Source organism: Abramis brama, assembly GCF_963993115.1.
Source record: "Abramis brama genome assembly, chromosome: 13".
NCBI lineage: Eukaryota > Metazoa > Chordata > Actinopteri > Cypriniformes > Leuciscidae > Abramis > Abramis brama.
Genome location: NC_139975.1, coordinates 6,761,762 through 6,781,904, shown reverse-complemented (window position 1 = coordinate 6,781,904; position 20,143 = coordinate 6,761,762). Strand labels below are relative to the sequence as shown.

Here is a 20,143-nt window from a genome sequence, read left to right as displayed (position 1 = left end):
TCGGTACCCGGACGCCACAACTGAACGCACCCTGACCTTTGCCTGAGGAGAATGGATTATTGGAAAGAGAGAGAGAGACAAGGGGGAAAAAACAGACAAGTTGAACACATGGCTGATATATCATTGATATGCACAAAGCATTTCTGCAGAAGGAATAGAGAAGGATTGAAAAGAAGCAAAAATCTGATAGGGATTTCAATAAGGCCATAATCCTACTGGGGAAACACAAGATCACAGGAGTCTAGCCGTCAGCTGCACGGCCAAACAGCAGGGCATGAGAACTACAGAAAGTGACCTTCAGGAATGACTCACACAGATAAAAGTATGTTTAGGTGGTGATAATGCAATAGATTGGCGTATGTTATGATATAATCGTGATGACTATGATAAAACGATCCAATCAGACTCTGTTCCACTGGAAGCAGGAAACAGATTGTGCTTTATCTTGATGTCATTGTGAAGCTGATAATGTTAGAGGGACTGGGACAAAATATATGGTAATTAAAATTCCATGCAATAAAATGCTCAATTTCTTCTACTATAATGGCAAGGCAAACATCACTATCACATTTACTATATAAAAGTAATAAGGGGTATAGGGGATTTAAACAACCCTCTAAAACTACATATTGGACTGTAACCAACTTTACAATGCCATAGCAACCTCCTGAAATAGCAACAGGCTAAAAACCATTTAGAACACTTTAAAAACTGCTTAGTAACACCCTGGCAACCATCCAAAACATTCTAGCTTCATGGAAGTGACTTTTGCACGGACACACACTATACTTTAGATTAATTTGAATGCATTTATAAGCTACAAAGTTACCCAAAAGTTACCCATTAAAAAACTCTATGCAAATGTACTTTCAAACATCACTACAAGTTACATTATAACCTGCACTGAGAAGCAGCAGATGTCCTCACATGCAATGTCTCTGGGGACCAAACCATGTCCTTGAAACAATTAGCATAAAACCATTGTAAACATATTGTGTGTGCTCATTTTTCCACCACAATCACTGTCATAGAAATCACATCCTCTCTGTACATTTACTCTCATTTTCTCTTGCAAACCTCAAAGGAGAGAAGCGTTTATTTCTGATGAGATATTTTGGTTGACACAGATGCCCATGATTTACGGTTTTCAGTTTCATTTGACTCGCTAAGCATGATGGAACAAACTGTAAATAATACAACTATGGCGTCTGGTTTTCACTTTCTTTTTATAACAGGACATTGCAACGACTCTAATGCCTGAAAATGAATATAATATGATGAAGTTTGAGTTCACTCACACAGATACTGTAGGTTCTGATCAGTCAGCAGGGAAAAAACAATGCTAAATGCAAATAATAAAAAGCAGATAACTATATGACTGTACACAGAGAAGAGACCAGAATAAATATGGTCATTAACTTTAAGGGAAGAAAAAAAAATCCTCTCCATATATTTTGTTGATGTCAAAGGCAATGCATCCAATCAAACTATATTTTTGTGCAAATTCATAACACTTGGTAGAAATACAGAAAAATCCCCTAAACCAAGCAATGTTATTTAACATTTTGCTATACTGAAATACATTCCACAGAATTCTGCTGATTTCCCCACAAAATTCACTACATTAGATTCAGTGCAAGAGAAAGTTTGAAACACACATTCAAAAGTGTTTTCATCTCTCTAAGCCGCTGTGGATACAACAGTTTTGCAAATGCGTAAATGTTAATGTAAACATGACTAATAATAATATATATTATGCATATGAGGCATATTATGCCTTGTTCCCACAATAAACCGATTTAAATTAACTTTTTCAAAACCATTAAATATAACCTAAGCATTTTTCTTATTGTAAGGATTGCAGCCAACATCATTTAATGCCAGCTTCAAGCAAGACTTAAACAAGAAAGATGAAAAACAGGAAACACAACTCATCCATCTGATCCGTCCCATGCCTTCGCACGGAAATGAAGAGGGAATTTACAAGGACTCAAATTTAATTGACAGCCATCTGGACAACATTACAGAGTCTGTAAAGCAAATTTACTATCAACAATTAATGAAAGTAAAGAAATGAAACAGAAGGACTTTGAAATTGCTGTTGGGGATGTCTGGTATAATTGTCTGGTATAATTGTGCACAATAAGACCAGAAACGTATTGAAAAAGTGCAAACACTCCATAGCAGACACTCCTTGCCTGTTTGAGTTTGGCAACAGAGCTATAAAATAATCAATATCTCATTCAATATATATCTTGGAATTTATCATGAATTTGCTCTGAAATGGTTTTTGAAAATTAGTTGTTTTTTTTAATCAGAGGATCATTTTGACCAAACAACCATTGTTATCAAGTAAACTCAGACTGCAAGATACAAAATAAAGCAATAGTTTTTTCAACTCTGTTTCATAAAATGAACAGATTTACATTACATTTTACTTTTACATACACAGATTACATTTAGTGTTGTCAAACGTATCGGTACTACCAAACAAAAAAAAAGAAAAAAAGAAGCATTTCTGCAGTCCTGGTAGTACAGAGAACCGGATATATTTGGTACCCGCTAATAGACACTGCTTGTTCGTGTTTGTTTGAGCACTCTCTGGGCATCAAAGGTTTCTATTTACAGCATGTTGTCATCAATGTCAGACTGCATGGCAGTCAAAATGCATTAAAAACGGACACAATCAAGAAGACTCAACTGGAGTATTATATCATCAATCCGCGACACATTCAGTGATGTGCAGCTGCATTTACATGTGGTATAGAAATGGTGGCTAGCAAACAAAAACAATCTCTAGCGTTAATTTTGATCATGGCTTCTCTTGAAAAGAAAACTGGAAAAAAACTAAGACTATGTGTGTGGAGCAAGTAGTGGTATATTGTTGTTTCACTAATTGCGTTAGTCAGGTAACTGCGTAATCAGGTTCTGCCCTAGCGTTCTTGTTACCTAGAGTGAGATCAATAAAGAGATAGTGTGCACATCCAGACACTTATTGGCAGGTGCTCGATCAAAATGAATCATCAAACTCAAAATAAACAAAAATCGGCACACTGCTACTTCTGCTCCCAAAGATTTATTAAAAAGAGCAACGTTTCGACCCAAAGGGTCTTCGTCAGGCAAGCAACAATCACAGACAGATACAATTTATATCAGTGTGAACCATCATACCAACTAATTACTCAATCATTCCGTGCAGTAACAACTTAATCACACACAGATAACCACTTGATACATGATCATGAACCAACATGATATTGAAAGAAAGAGGAAAAAACAGACAAAAAAAAAACCCACAAAAGATATTCACAAGAAAATTTTCAAGTCAAACTCCATATTTAAAGCAACACTAAGGAAAATTTTTTACCTTAAAATAATGTTTCCAAAATCGTATCAGTGGTTCATCAAGTCGTAACAGGGTGAAAGGCACTTCTGGATTCGCTTTGCAGCCCTATATCTGCTATAACCACACTATGCAAGTTTGCCAAACCAGGTCGCGTTTCTGTAGTTCGAATGAGACATAAGAAAACTACAAATTTGACTTGCTTTACGGCAAGCGTTACAATAATCATTATTTAGTTTTCCTTCGTTTCTGATGTCGCAATACATCATACTTTCATGAAATCATGCAACATACTCTACCTTGTCAGTGGACATCATTCATTCAAAGCCGGTGCTGGATAAACAGCGAGCGTGTGTGCGACAGTAGACTGCGGGTGGCGAAATTATTTACGACAGCGGTAATGGACAATTCCGCTTCCAACCTGTAGGGCGACCGAAGAGGAAAAGTTCCTTTGTGTTGCTTTAAACCTTTTGGAGAAAGAGTATTAAGTGTATGTATATAAAAAGCTTCCCTCTGTAGTAAGATCTTATTAATGTCACCACCCCTTCTGGGTACTCTTACTAGTTCTATACCAAAATAGTGAAGAGTCGACAGATTGTGTTTAAAGGCATTGAAATGGACAGCAATGGGATTATTTTGGTCATTCAAACGTATATTGCTTCTATGTTCTGCAATGCACATTTTCAAACAACGCTGAGTTTTACCTATGTATGCTAAACCACACGGGCATTTAATCTGACGAAGACCCTTTGGGTCGAAACGTTGCTCTTTTTAATAAATCTTTGGGAGCAGAAGTAGCAGTGTGCCGATTTTTGTTTATTTTGAGTTACCTAGAGTGAGAACCACAAAATTTGACTGTATTGATGCTGACTGAAATTTAGTACCGTGAAAACCCTAATTACATAATTTACCAACATATACAGGGAGTCCAGCAATTTGAGACCATTTCGTCTTCTCCAATATAATTTCATTTGTTGTATTATTTCCAGGTTTAAATTAGATTCAATGTGTTTTCAGACTTTCGGACCCCAATGTATGAATACTTAAACATTTAATATGTGAAAATGCCAGCAAACGCTGTTTTAAATTGCCTCGAATCGAGCAAGCAGACCACAACCAGGTTAGTTAGAGGATAGGGATTAGGAAGTGTTGAGCAATAATAGCACTTTGTTTCATATAAACTGTGTTGAAGTTCCAGGCTGAGAAATGATCACTAAAGCCAAGCGAACTCTACAAGACAGAAACTCGTCACTTTCAGACTCACAGTGGCTTGTTTTGTGGCATGTCGGAGCGCAAACACTTCATAACAACGCCACCCTCGATGGAAGCTACAATTCCAGAATTCATTCTCACGCACACTCATGCACACAGAAACAGAGGAGTTTATTCTTGACATGTCAAAGAGCTTGCAGCCGTGTTTATACAGATTCACAGAGAATAGGGAGAAAAAAGAAAAACATAGATGAGACTGTGCTTGGGGAAATGTGCAGAGCAGTTTGATGTTTTTTATTTATTGTTTTTTTGCACTCTTTCACTCTCTAGCCATTTCATTACTGCTCTCTCAACTGACAAGACAGTGTGCATACAAGACTAGATTTCAAACAGGTAAACATTTTAAAATAAAATTATCGCAGATGTATATATATATTTAGATCAATATCTGTGCAAAATTTTACCTTGCATACCTGATACCTCCTTCGATAGCCAGCAAAATCCACAAACTACCCAAAACAAGTCAAGGCCTGGTTGAGTCAGTAATACACAGCAGGAGCAGCAGATTCTCTCCATCTCATTCTTCACCTTGGCAAGAACATACAACGATTGAGCATTTCCAGGGAAAAAGATAGTGCGGCCCTATCTAATGGAAAGCATTACATATGTTTCAGCAGCCTGGTTCTTCTTTACTTAGAGACGAGATAACGGCCTGCGGTAGTCAGATAAATGAGTGATGGTCCTGCCATATCTTCTACCCCGAGGGAAAATGTTCCTTTGTGAGATTTGCAGCAGTAACTTCCACTGGAATGACATTCCATTATCGTTTTGAGAAAGTTTTTACATTCTGACCAAGTGATTGTGAATGTTTCATGGAGTGGACATACAAAACAGATTAGAGCTAAACGGTAGGAGCAGACTGTCCTTTTTTCTGTGTGAGGTTCCTTTTCTTTCCCAAATGACTTCAATTGAGCAAATTTATTGCTGCCCAGAAGCTTTTTACAATTTAGCCAGCGGGTTGAAAGAGAGGCGGTGCTTCTTATCTCTGTTCTGTTAATTAGAACCAGCGGGAGGAGCTCGACTGCCTTTATTATAAAACCTTTTTCTCATTGTAATTTATGGGCTATGCCTATAATTGAAAGGGTAGTAGAGTTAGACAGGAAAGTAGAGGATGTGGGGCATGAGATCAGGACATGACACGAACCTGCGTCCCTATGAACCACACTAATGTAAAGTACAAAAGGTTGTGCGTTATTGTTAGGCATGATGCATAGTGGTAAAATATTTTGTCCGAATAAGGGGAAGTGCATGAAAAACCAGTCTGGAAAACATTCATTACTTTTGTTGTGCCGAAATATAATATAAACAAGACATAAATATCAAGATTTTTACATAATCAGAATTAAATATCAATGCTTGCAAAGAAGCTGTAATGGAGCTTTGCTGGTTTTTCTCAGTTTCTTATTACATTATTTTATGCCTATAAATCAAGGTGGATATTGTGTGTGCTGTTTTTATTAAGTGGCTGTTAAATGTGAAATAATCAGTAAATAAAGTAGAAAAGGAAGTGAACATTTTAGGCATGATGCATAGTGGTAAAACATTTTCTTTAATACAATTCCAGCAACAGCATTATGATTAAAAAAATAATGTTAAAAACAATTTTTGTCTGTGTTAAAATTCGTTTTGTATTTTTTACAAAAAGGTGTGGATTCTTAATTATTATTTTTTTGAAGAATGCATCAACACAACATCAATGCATTTCTCCTTACTTACAGTACACAGTTTCTAAAGCCGTATAGTGCTCCGCATGCACCTAATAACATCATAATACAGAAATATTATCATAACTCAGTTCTGAAGTACAGCAGAATTACTACAGACACACACTGTGAGAAAAACCTACTATATATTAAGAAAGCGCTGAATTTTACAGCACAATGTTCTTTTTAGGCCATTTATGGCTCCTCCATTGAGAGAAGAACACGGTTCATCACCTGCAGGGCGGCAGGGTGTACCTTATCATCTGCATTTTGTCAAAGAGCTTTCTTTTTCCATTTCTTTCATTCTGAATATTCTTATTCACCCTGAGGATTAGAAATGGAGAGAGCTTTTATAAGTTCACCAGCAGATAGATGAAACTTGAGTGGGTTTTCTCAAACTGCTAGATGAAAAGTCACAGTTATCTGTAGGTTCAGAGGTTTGAACTGTAAAAACTTTACTGGAAGTCTATTTTCTATTGAAGCCTGATTTAGTCTCAGAGTAAAAAATAAAATGTTAATGAGAGATACAATTTAAATTTAATTTAAAATAAAAATATACATTGTGAAATATACATTGCAATTATGATAAATAAATTGGCAATTATGAGAAACTAACTAAAAATTATGAAGTCCTATTATAAAATATAAAGTTGCAACTACAAGAAATACAGTCATAATTATGAAAGTCACAATTATAACAAAAAAGTCACAGTTGTGAAATATGAAGATATAAATATATTAAAAAAAATAAAAAAGTACAATTACGAGAAATCAATTACACAGAAATAGTTAAAATTGTGATATATATAAAAGACATAATGGTGATATATAAAGTCACAATATATATATATATATATATATATATATATATAGGCTATATATGTATACAGTTTTACTTTGAGGCAGAAAATGGCTTTCATAGTTCTTAGAGCAACACAATAAAACCAATAAAGCAAGCAATAAAGATAAGAACAACAATAAGCTGCAAACAGCAATTATCGGAGTTCAAGTGCTTTAAGGCCTTTAAGCAGATGCATAAAAAGGCATAATGTTTTCTTTAACAAGTCTGTAACCACCAAGATCATAGATGGAAAAGACTATTTACAGCCAATGCAGGCAATTTAATATATATGGGTTTTTAAAGCTTTTTAACAGTTTTAGCGCCAGCTATGGTCCGATCTCTATAAAAGTCTGCATGCTTGTTTAGAATCATAAGTTGTATATGCTCACCTGATGTCGTGAAGTTGCATTTTCGTTTAGGATTTATAGCCTTTAGTTTAGGGTATATTTTGCTAAGCCCATTTTTAAAGGACCCTGTTATAGCTGTCCAAAGGGTAAAGTAACATTTTTTTTTTTGACAATTATTGACCTAAAGAGTCAAGACCTAAACAGACTTGTTCACAAAAGTAGGTTTTTAAAATAATCAAAAATATTTAACGAACAATTTGATTGACAGCAGTAGTTCTTGAGCCAACGTGGTTCAGAATGAGGAGATCGAACATATGATATGAATATCATGTGTATGTGTGAAAATTAGCGTGAGGCATAAAACTCATTAGCGCCACCCGGTGATTGATTTCTTTCAAGTTTCTTACAGGCCTCTAGGGCCATGAGTCAAACGGGCCTAGCGAGTTTCATTCTGATTGGCCTCCATTAACCTTGTCCGACAGGTGCTCAAACTTCATTGTCCGGCGACCACCGTGTTTATCGAGATACGCTAATGTCCTCATAAACATTCACGGCACCTTGTACCAAGACACCACATATCAGTTTTCAAGTCAATCAGAATGATTGTTGCGTAGCTATAGCAGTTTTCGTTTTTTTATTTTTTATTTTATAATGCCACCAAGTGGCCAGTCTCTTCGTCCTTATTCACGTGACCGCAGACTAAGCCCGTACATTGGTGTATCGAGTTTGGTGAAATTATCTCATTCCGTTCAAGAGTAATAGCCATTTTAGGAAAAGTGGCCATACCCACTTTGAACGTTTTGGGGGGGGGGGTGGGGGGCGGGTACTACTACTACTACTACTACCATCATTCAAAGTTTCAAGCCTTTATGACTTACGGTTTGGCCTGCCCAATCACTTTTAGGGCAGAAAGTTGATCTTTGAAAATCTGGTAGCACTTTATTTTACAGTCCTATTCTGCATGCACATACTATGTACTTATTATAGCAATTACAATAACTGGGTTATAACTAGTTACTAACCCTGAACCAACCTCTAAACCTACCCTTAACCCTACTTACCTTTTATTACCAGTAATTTCTTGGGTAAGTACACTGTAAGTACACGCACTGTAAAATAAAGTGTAACCAAAAATCCTAATAATTACAATAGGATTTCAGCGCTAAGCTCTTGAACCCATCAAAAGATGTGTCGCATCCTGATAATGAAAATGTAGCTATTGTTCTCCTTACTTTTGTCATCCTTTCACAGTATGAATTCATACTCAAGTAATTTAGTGAGTGTAATCTCTCATCCCCAGCAGTAATTTGTTTACATAATGTGACAAACCATTCAAACCATCCAAACACACTGACAGAACATCATCAGTGTTTACACACCACAACAACCCTGTGCTGTGACAAAGACAAATGAGCAGCCGTAATGGAGCTTTGGTAAGCTTTCTTGGTTTCTAATTACATTATATTATTTGCCTATAAATCAAGACGGACATTGTGACTGCTGTTTTTTTAAATGGTTTTTAAATGTGAACATCAGGTTTGGGATTATGAATGATTATTTTGTAAGACAAGTCTGTTTGACAAGTTCACATTTACATTTATTTATGTATTTGGCAGATGAATTTATCCAAATCAACCTATTACTGTAAGTGAGCAATGGTATATCATAAGCGATTAATCATGTAAGGAAGCAGTCTAGTTCAGAGACATAAAAAAATTGCACAGTGATTTTATGTTTTCATGACCTTAAGATCTAAAGGCATAGGCTTAAGTGTGTGAAATTACTTTAGTGCACAAATACAAATTTTGTGAATGTCTTTACAAAACGTATTAATATTTTGTAATGGATGAGTTGGAATGGATAGATAGGGAAAAAACCTAAAACCTAAAATAACCTGAAATAAAAAGACAGAGACAAAAGAAATGAGACAATTATAGGAATACAAAATACTTTAAATGTAGATAACCTAGCTCAGATCATTTGGTCTCTAAAGAACTGAATGAAAAATATTTGAGTTTATATTGCAGACTCTTACCTTTGCTGTCTTTGTGCACTGAGAGATATTGTTTAGATCTCCTCTAAAACAACAGAGAAGAAACATACATGTGTCTCAGGAGAAAAAACCTAAGCTGCAAGAAACTCAAGCAAAACCCTCCATTTGCTTTTTTAAAGTGTAGTCTCGTTGCTTTTGGAGAAACAACTGAAAAATTAAAAAGATTAAGATAAATTCACTTTGCAATTTTTTTATGTGTCTCCTATCTAGATTCCTTCCTCACATGAGTAATCGCTTGTTATACCATTTCCCTGTGGGCGAACAGATAATATATCACCAAAATGAATATTCTGTCATTTACTCACCCTCATCCTTTTAAAACTGTATGATGTTATTTCTTCTGTGGAATACAAAAAAAAAGTAATTTGGAAAATGTCTTTTTTTTGTCCATAACAAGGAAAGTCAGTGGGGACTTTTTTGGACACTAATATGAAAACATGCATTAATTTATCAAATGGAATTAATCCAGTCCGATTTCAGATTCTGAAAGATTTGGTTATGAAGCCTAAACATTGCAATCCAATTCACATATTTGTTTACATGTGCATTTCATTTATACCAAACTAAACTTCAGATCTTGCACATTTCGATTATAAACAAATTATTTCGGAAGCATATTCAAAATGTTAGGGAAAGTGCCCAAGCAACATCGCTCTGCAAAATTGCTCAAAACAGTTGCCCCGTGTAGCATCACCTTTACGGGTTTGGAACGACATGAGGGGGAGTAATTAATGACAGAATTTAAATTTTTGGGTGACTAACCCTTTAAGTGTCAAATGTCTGTGGTCTGTTCATGCAATTCAGGCTATCAACGTGTTATGGAGGTGTTGAGCACCAGACTGTAAAGATACGTCCCTGGTTATTGTATCCATCTCTGGTTTCACTGTATATGTCTCTCACAATCTCTGTTTAAACTCTTGTTAATAATTGCTGAACATGTGAATCGATTTGCATAAATATTCATGCGTGTCAGATCCATATACTCAACCTTGACCTGCTCATTCTCCCTTCTCTTTGCTTCCCTCACTAACACAGACAAGGCATTGATCTAACCATGTTACGCTGTTCTGAGTTTTAAAAAAACATCCATGGATGCCAGTCTGAGCCTGAGATGTAACTCAGCATCCACAACACTGTCAAAATTACCACAATTTCCTGTGTGGAGGCACCAGATTACAAGACTCAGAAGAAAATTTTACATTTCAGTTTGTTTTGACGGCCTGGGGAGTTTGGCCATAATGAAAAATCAAAGAGAAAGATGAAAACAGACCAAGCAATTTTCTTTCGAGCTTGTTTACTTTGCTTGAGTGCAGCGGTTCATGGGAAGAGTGACTGGCTTTAGTTCCTTCATCCAGAGGTATGGAGGACACCAAGAGATCGACGGCAGACAGATGACAGAGATTTATTTGTGTCCTCTGAGTGAGTTAAGGCCATCATGGCATGCAATCAGAGGTTTGATTTGTCCTTCGACAGAGTGTGAACCACCCGCACACTCGCATCACAACAGCAGCGAATTAGGATGTGTGGAGAAACACACACACACATTCACAACACACCCACACATAAACATACTGACAAGCGCAAACATGCATGATCAAATTCAGCCCACAGCTAATCTGAACACTGGTCTATATTAAACCATGGATCATCACAATCGTACCAGTGTCCACAAACACAGTAAAAGTCTTTCACTTAAAGTCAACTTGAAATCAAAATCGACACTGTTTACTTTCCTACATATTCATGGTCCTGGTGCATTTTATTAAAGAAAAAAATGTCTTTATAATCTTTCATCAAAATGCAATAACTTGCTCTGAAACAACTTTTCTATACCCAACAAGTAAAAACCATTTTATTTATATATACACTATTTTGTAAAAAAATAAGCCTCTATAATTTTCTGGTCTGAATATATGACTCTGGACCTTCGTTCAATGAAAGTCTAAGAGTAAAATAAGTAAGATCTTAAGTCTGATCATTTAGTAAAGTAAGAGTACTCCTCTCCTCAACAAGACACAGGAATCCTTCATATCAGCACAAGTTATACACCAAAGATTAATACTTACACTCTCAGAAAAAAAGGTACAAAAGCTGTCACTGGGACAGTACCCTTCAAAAGGGTTCTAATATGTACCATTTAAGTACTAATATGTACACGTTTGGTACCAATATGTACCTTTGAGGGACTTATATGCACTCTTGTCTTTAGGTACAAAGATGTACCTTTTGAAAAGGTACCGCCACAGTGACAGCTTTTGTACCTTTTTTCCTGAGAGTGTGTGGTTAATGGGTTGTTCAAATCCCCTACTATGAGCAATAATAAAAGTGATGCTTATCTGTGTAAATATTACTAATCATGTGTTATTGTCCCTGGATGACAAGTGTTAGACTCATGTATAATTGTGGGGGGTCTGCTATATTGTTAACTGCAACCATTGTACTGTAAGCCCCTCTGGCACGTTGATGCATGTCCGCATCCTTCATCGGAGACTCCAGAGCTGTGATTAGCATCCTGACAGAGATAAGGAGCCGGCGTTGATGCTCCTGCGGGGCGGACACACATCACGCTAAGCTTGAACGACAGCCCCGCTACAGTCGGGATCGTCGGTGACCGTTCCACCCCCTCACCCTCATTCTCTCGCACTTATTACTTCTCGCCTTCTTTCCTCTGGCTCTCCATCACTTCTCCCTCTGCAATCATATACGCAAATTATAAATTGACAGGAGTGTGTCCAAAATTTAAAAAGAGAGACAGATAGACAGAGAGAGAAAGGCACACTTTCTCCATTGCTATACTAAATACATTTGAAATAAAAATAAAATGAGATAAATACTTAAAAAAATCTATCTATTAAATCTATCTATACTAAAGTTTGATGATAAAATGAATACATTTTTCCAAATGTGCATGTAATTGCAGTTATAAATGATTTTTAACATAAGTCAACCCATAAAGTCTCAAAGTCCTAAAAATCAATAAGGTTTAAGTTCTTGTGCACAGTTTAGTATACTACATGTAGTATACTAGAGATACACAGTCAGTCTGGATACTAGATGACTGGTGTTTTTGTTGTTTAGTCCACCAATACCCAATGAACAATATATTATACATGAAGTAGAGAAGAGTAAAAGTAAAGTTCAGCTAAAGTCACTTGAAGGCAAAGCCTGCAATTTTAGCCGAAAAAAGCTAAATGCCTGCTAACGCTTCGCTACTCAGGGAAGGAGATCAGAGGTCTTTTGAAAAAAGGATCTCAATGGAAGAAAGGCTTCACTACGCTGAATAAACTGAATAAATTTACACTGAAAAAAATGCTGTTTTATAAGAGAAGTCACAGACAATTGCGCGACAGGTAGGAGGTTGCGGCACTTCTCATTAACTTCTATGGTATCCGCAAACATTGACTGACTGTTGCACAACTCTGAATGAAATTCAGTGATGTCAAGGCTGTAACGTGATTGGTTATCAAGGCACACGTGATACAAGGATTTCCCCATAGGCTTTTTGATTATCGCTAAAAACAAGCACTGTGATCAACAAAAGTTTATGATACTTGCACGTTTTGTCTATCAAGATAATTATCACAGATGAACACAACTTTTATGAATTTTGAAGCCTAAATGCAGTCGCCAGGAGTAAAAAGCTAAAGGTAGACCATAAACGAACTACAGCACGGTCCCACGAATTCAACGTCACCATCACTAAGCTTCCGACAACTCTTTCAGTTTTTATCTAAAAAAAAAATTCCCAGAAGAGCACAATTATAAGCATAATGAGGCTGTAGAATCGGACTGAGTTTAGCTGTTCGGCTAATGACGTTTATTCCCAGCTAGCAAAAAGTCGTCTATTAGACGTTGAATACATAAATCTTCAACGTCTAATTACAACTTTTCAACGTTGAAAACAGGTCAATCTTCAACGTCTTGATGGAATATGTAAAACTCTTTAAATTTATTTGAGATAATAATGAACATGGTTTGGTAGTTTGTTACCAGACAGACTTGGTCTGGTAGTTTGTTGCTAAGACAGACTTATCCTGTCTTAGATGATCAGTTGATAACACGTAGTCAAACAGTCCGGCCGAAACTACTGTCGTAAACCAGTCCAAGGTGAAACGACTGATTTTCAACCATATTTCAACGTTGAAAGACGGTAATTGTTTACTGGGATGTCCCCGACAGCCTCTTTAGTCCCATTTAGACACTTGTTAGCAACCTCTTTTTCAAGACACGTAACAGCTTCAAAAAATCCAGAGTGGGGTAATATTGATGTATTTTATGTCGTAGAATAAAACGTGAAAGTGTCTTGAGCTTGTTTTCACCACAGACCTTATTTCAGCCATTTAACCAAAACCCCATTCAAAAACCCATTGACCTCAGGACGATAGAACCGGACGTGCTAAAATGCTAACTCACTTATGCGCTGTCATACTTGACAAGTGACTTGACAAGTGTCATACTTGCACCACTCAATGGCTGCATCCAAAATTGCATACTTCCCTATTATATAGCAGGCGAAAAACAGTATTACAGTAGTACGTCCAGATTACATTTATACTACCCACGTTCATACTATATAGAGCACACTTTTTTAGCAGTCGTGAAGTAATTCAAAATAAGTACTATACTCAAGAGAGATTTTGGATGCAGCCAGTCTCTGGTTCAGCAAACTACTTTTCACTTCTGTTTCTAGCTGATTCAACTGATATTTTCTCCACAGTGCCACCCATTGTTTTGGAGGACAATCCACATATTGACTACAACAGCTTCTCAGCGCCTCTGAAGTGCTCAAGCAACCCAAGTCTAAGAAACTATTACTTATATTGGTCTCTGTATAATATAATGTAACCATATATTCAAGATGAGAGGGGAGTGAATGTAAAGTTTAAGAATTTAAGAATTGGTCACGGAAAAAAACCCACTTAAATATTAGAAATGTGTCTCCTGCAGTGTCTTTATATTAAGCTGGAGTAGGATAATGTATTTAACATTGAAACACTGACACACATCACCTTTAAACCTTAAATAAAGTATATGGCAGCTTCACAGAGTGGACATCTCTTCTAGGACATCTAGACATTATCTTCAAGTATCTTCTAAAAACCTAACCGGACACACATTGAAAGACACACACACACACACACACACACACACACACACACACACACACACACTCACACTCACTCACTCACTCACTCACTCACTCACTCACTCACTCACACTCACTCACTCACTCACTCACTCACTCACTCACTCACTCACTCACTGTCTCTCTCTCTCTCTCTCTCTCTCTCACTCTCTCACACACACAGCCTCATTATCTGCGACATGCAGCGGTAGGATTAGCTCTTGAAGTTCCATTACCTCACTTAAGTCTACCAAAGTGAGATTTTTCTTCCTCCTACCTAGACGGTCCTTTTCCTTATCACCGTGTTTTCACACTTCTATACCTGTCCACGCAGCTTTGCCTTATCTCAGCTTAAATGTGCACAAGCACAAAACCCGTTACAACATGCTTAAATGTTTCAAGCAGTTATATGGACCGTACAAATTCAATAAAAGACAGTTTAAAAGAAACACCATTAATCAGCTACCAATCAATCACAAATCAATCAAACCAGCTTGCCAGCGATGTGGCCCGACCACAATCACATCAGCTCAGTGAGAGACTGCCCTGCATGTTAAGACCTTGTAAGAGTGAACTCGCAGCTACTGCAGTGTGAAAGCATCAGCCTGCAGTGGATTAGCGCTTGTCCGTACAACTTAAGAATGACAAACCTGAGGTGGCCAATAAGAATGAACTAATCAGCAATCATTTAATCCAACTCTGATTTACATTGGCTAATGAGGAAGCTTTGATCTGCTTGGCTTCTTTATGATTGGACACAAGTGGTGCGTGGGATTGCATAGTGTGTACTATCCTCTCTATTCAGTACTTCAGGCCCGAGGCTCTTGCTGTCCCAGTTATGACACACATTTACATGAACTGTAATGAATTACAGCATCAAAGTCACTACATATTGAAGAGGAGCGAGCAGGAGAAAGAGTGTGTGTATGGGTAGTTAGGTGTTTGAAAGAGAGCGAGAGAGAGAAAAAAAGCATGTGATTGTGAGACAAGCTAAAGGAACGACATTGGATTGCAGAGTGCAGATTGCAGAAGAGCAGCGAAAGAGAAGGAAAGAGTGGGAAAGAAAAGAAAGAAAGATTTCCCAACCTGGGGGTCATCAAGTATACTTGATTTTAAAGCCGTTATCTTTCTTGCTGCAGTAAAAAAAATAATAAAAAATGACAGGGTCAATATCTGTCAAAACTAAATAGCTTTAAAAAAAAAATCTTGGAAATTGATTAAAATGAAGCCATGCAAAAGACTGGAATCATTCCTTCTTGAGGACCCTACAAGGTCTGCATTTCTTCAATAAAGATAAAAAATAATAAACAAACTGTGCACAGATGCCAAGTACTTCAAATTTATCTTCAAGTACACTTAGATTTACTTTGCATGCCGTGAGCAGAAAGAGAAATGCACCCAAGTCACACCTGTTTTTACAAAGGTTTGATTTAAAAACAATAAAGAAATAAATAAAAATGCATTCTTGCATGCACACATAAAATGAAGTGCATGTTTTCCTTTTTTTTTTTGGTGGTTGGGGGGTGAGGGCTGAGGATTGAGCTGTGAAATATGTCCTTCTATCTCTTGGGAATAAGGTTGGGAACACTCGGATACATGAAAAGGAAATTAGAGTGCAGCGAAGGCAGGTTTGCAAGAGCTGCTCTGTCACTTACTGAAGAAAATGTACTCCGTATAGCTGCTCCAGATCTTGTCGTCTCTGTACTGGTTAACAAACGCAGCTGTTCCGGTTGAGTTGCAGGCCACCATCTGGAACCCAGCCTCGCTCAATCTGTCGAACGCTTGCTCAAGGTAGGTGAACTTCAGGTAGAAGCGCGAGGTGTATTTCTCTGGTGGACGGTCAGGATCCCGACTTTCATTTAGAGTGTCCCCGAACACCTCCTTCGCCAAAGCGATACGCCCACAGACCATGATCCGTGCCACACGCCTAAACTTAGCATCGGCTTGGTTATCCCTCACCATCGTGTAGGATCCCCGATAACCAATCGTAATGAACCCTGACCTCTTGTCCAGGGTGGAAGAGGAAGTTGCATAGTTGGTGGCGCTGTTTCCAGTTCGAGTCACCAACTCGCTACTCTGTGAACTTTCCTCAATGTCACTCTGGCAGCCTTCGTCGTTGAGCGAGCCTTGCTTGGCTACACGCGGGCTCAGAAGTCTCAGAAGTTCCCCCAACTGGAAGTGCTCGGCCTCTCGTTGAAGACGTTCCCGCTCCGGGAAGTGATCAGGTAGCACTAGCTGGCGGTCCCGTAGAAAGTCCAGCACGTATCGGAACAAGAAGCCATCGCGGTCGATGAAGAAGCGTCCTCTGCTGTCGCGGGGCAACTCGTGCGGGTTGCACCGTGTGAACATGGTGTGAAGGGTGGTGTCAGGTATGCTGACCAGAGTGGAGCGCTTGGTGACATACACCTGGCCGCCCACATTGAGTTCCACGACCTCCGGGTACGGACTTGACACCTCGCTGATAGGGAGTATAGTTTCCTTCATGGCCATGATCCAAACACACCAAAGCGACAAGGTAAACACAAGACGAATGAAGAGAGGCGACTCTGGAAAGATCTCAAAAAGAAGCAGGCAACGAATCCATAGAGGTCCAGGAATGATGGATGTCAGTCAAGGCTTCACTGCCAAACAGTTGTTAAAGTTTGAGAAAGGACTACATCGCTGCTGGAGAATGAGAGAGGGATAGAGAGAAGAAGAGGGATATTAAGAAAAAGGGAAGAGGAGAAGAGAAGGGGATGGAGTGCTATCAAGTTTCCTCAGCTGCTGTCCCTCTGTTGATGAAGAGAGCAGTGGAGTGCGAGATGGAGACACTGAGGTGGGGGAGAGAGAGTGAGAGAGAGGAGGTGGGAAAGAGGAGGAACGCCAAACAGAGACCCACATCATTTGTCCAAGGTCTAAGGGAAGCCACAGTGACATCATCTACAGAGTGAGAGAGGGAGTGGAGGTGTAACCACACGGTCCTGCCTTTTAAAGAGACAGCTGCACAATAATTCACATACTAAAAGAGCAAGAATATTAATTACCATCAAAGGATATGATCAAGAATATGGTATAAACCCATATAAAAATATAAAAGATTTTGGTTTGTTCTTTCAGCTATGTGCATATGTATGCTGTTGTGTGGAATAATGGTTTCTCTAAATGACTATCTGGTGTAATTGAGTTGGACTCCAATGTCTGCATGTTGTGGCACAGTGGATAATGAACAGGCACACAATGTGATTGTCACATGGGAATAAACACAGATTAGCTGTAATTCTCACATTATCTCTGCCAAACCATTAAAACGGAGGGAGAAAGAGAGAGCCAGAGAGAGAAGCACTATGTTAATCACCCAGAAGACTATATCGCCACCTAGAGGCCATATCAATGTACAGTCAGTCAGGTTTGTCATTGAAAGTGAAAAAGTAAAACAATATCCAATTCTTTTTCAAATTAAATTGGTTTGTATTCCTGAATAAACAACAGATTGCAATTCAGAGTGAGTTTTTTAATGATCAATTTTTAAAGGTTACTTGGTAATATTTTGTAGTAAAATCTTGATAGAAATGCTAAATTTATTAACTTTTTTTGAACATAATTCAGAATTTTCCTCATTGCATTTGGTTATCAGTGATTCATACTCTGTTCCTCAGATTAGTATGATTCAGACTGTCAACCAGGTCAGACAATCTAAACTTAACTAGCAAATAGAAAATATTCCAAATGGTGGCGACCTCTTACCTTTACACCCCTATGCACATGGTACATTGTTGTTTTTTTTAGCAGAATGCATTTTACACCTTCATTCCAATGTCTATTGTAATTGGATAGAGATCAGATTGCACTTATCCCCACAAAATGCAAATCTTGATTTTACAAATTAGCTGAGAGGTTCTGTTAACTGACACATTTCCATCATTTAGAGAATTTGTAAAACACTGACGGATAATTCAACATGCCTTCTGTTTTTTCTTGCTCAAAGAAATTAATAATGATTGGAAGTGGATGAAAAGAGAAAAAGGTTTTAAAGCACTTTCTTTGAGGAGAGAAAGGAGATTCCATTATATGAAGTTGTAAGGGCAGTTAAAATCACAATTGCATTTTCAGCGATCCAATCACAATGCATTATGGGTGCAGTTACAACTAGCTTGTAATGTGGTTAACGTAAAGGGGGACACAGTCATCTTCTTTTTTTATTAGTCATACAAATAATCTAAAAAAATTATCTTTCTTCACCAGTGCATAGTATATCCAAATACCAACAGCTACTCCACATTATTCAACTCCTGAAACTTGAAATGTGACATTTAAGGGGAATAAGATATTTATTTTTATTGGTTGGTTAGAGACTCAGATTCAATGACAATTTGGAAGAAAAGTAAAATTTTTAACCACAATATGGTCATTAAAGGGTTGCAGCACCAAAGTTCTAAATGAGTCAGAAGACTCGAAAGCAACCCATCCAGCATGAGGTGACACTTTCTAGAAGGACAGCAGCACACAAGACTTTTAGGAGATCTGGATGACGATAATGTCAGTGCCGTACTATTTATCACTGTCATTCTGGAAAAACTGTCCCTCCTGAGGAACAATAGGCTTCCTCAAGGGATAAACTGAAAAGCAGGGCCATTGTTTCTTGGTGCTAATCACCTTGCTGAGAGCTGACAATGAGTAATTACTGTGATCCTGAGGACTGCATCCTCGGCGGTGTCTAAACACTACCTGCTGTTGATGAATGGACCAATTGATCTGCAGTCATTTTTTTTTAGCATTTGCATGTGATTCCCATGTAAGGTGTACTTCTGACAGTGTATGGGGAGATATTTACCTGTACACAGACAAAGAGGATGAAGGATGGTGTAATTGCGGCATGGTGGTGTAAATTATAATGCTGCAGCTTGCCTCTATCTGTGTAATTGTATAGTAAGCTGGAAATCACAGGTTTAAAAAACAACAACAACAACAAAAAAAACACTGAAAGTGGGAATAACAGTAGATATTACACATGATTTTCCTATTTATCTTCCTCAATCTGCCTTTTCATCTTTGTTTCTTTGGAAAATGCTCAGTATTTTGTTGGCTAAGGCAAGCATCACTATGGCTTTTCATTATGACAATTCACAATATGACACCAATCAGGTTTGGCGGATGATAAAATAGGCAAACACACAGACTAAAAAAAAAACACACAGACTTGCATTGAGATGCAAGTTACACCGAGCCATCTATCTAGAGGCCAGAACATCATAGAAACTTGAGGATGTGCCCTTTTGACTTGGTTCAGTAAGCAACCATCCAAAACACCCTAGCAACCACATAGCAACATGTAAAAAAAAAAAACTCAGAACACTTTAGCAACTGCATAGAATCACCCTGGCAACCACTCACCTTTTCTTCAGAAAATGTCTCTCCTTGTGTGACTTCACCTCTTCACCTTCCTGTCAAGTGACTCAGTGTCGCTCCATGACACCGTCCAT

At 37.8% G+C, this 20,143-nt stretch overlaps 1 protein-coding gene across 1 annotated transcript in view; it reads right to left on the bottom strand.

Moving 5' to 3' along the window:
- Positions 1 to 17,319, bottom strand: part of kctd8 (potassium channel tetramerization domain containing 8) — a 28,760-nt gene extending 11,441 nt beyond the window's left edge. The window contains exon 1 of the mRNA XM_084133222.1: positions 16,340 to 17,319. Within this exon, the coding sequence (XP_083989348.1) occupies positions 16,340 to 17,174 (835 nt within the window). The 5' untranslated portion in view covers positions 17,175 to 17,319. The remainder of the gene's footprint in view (positions 1 to 16,339) is intronic.
- Positions 17,320 to 20,143: the final 2,824 nt, after the last annotated feature.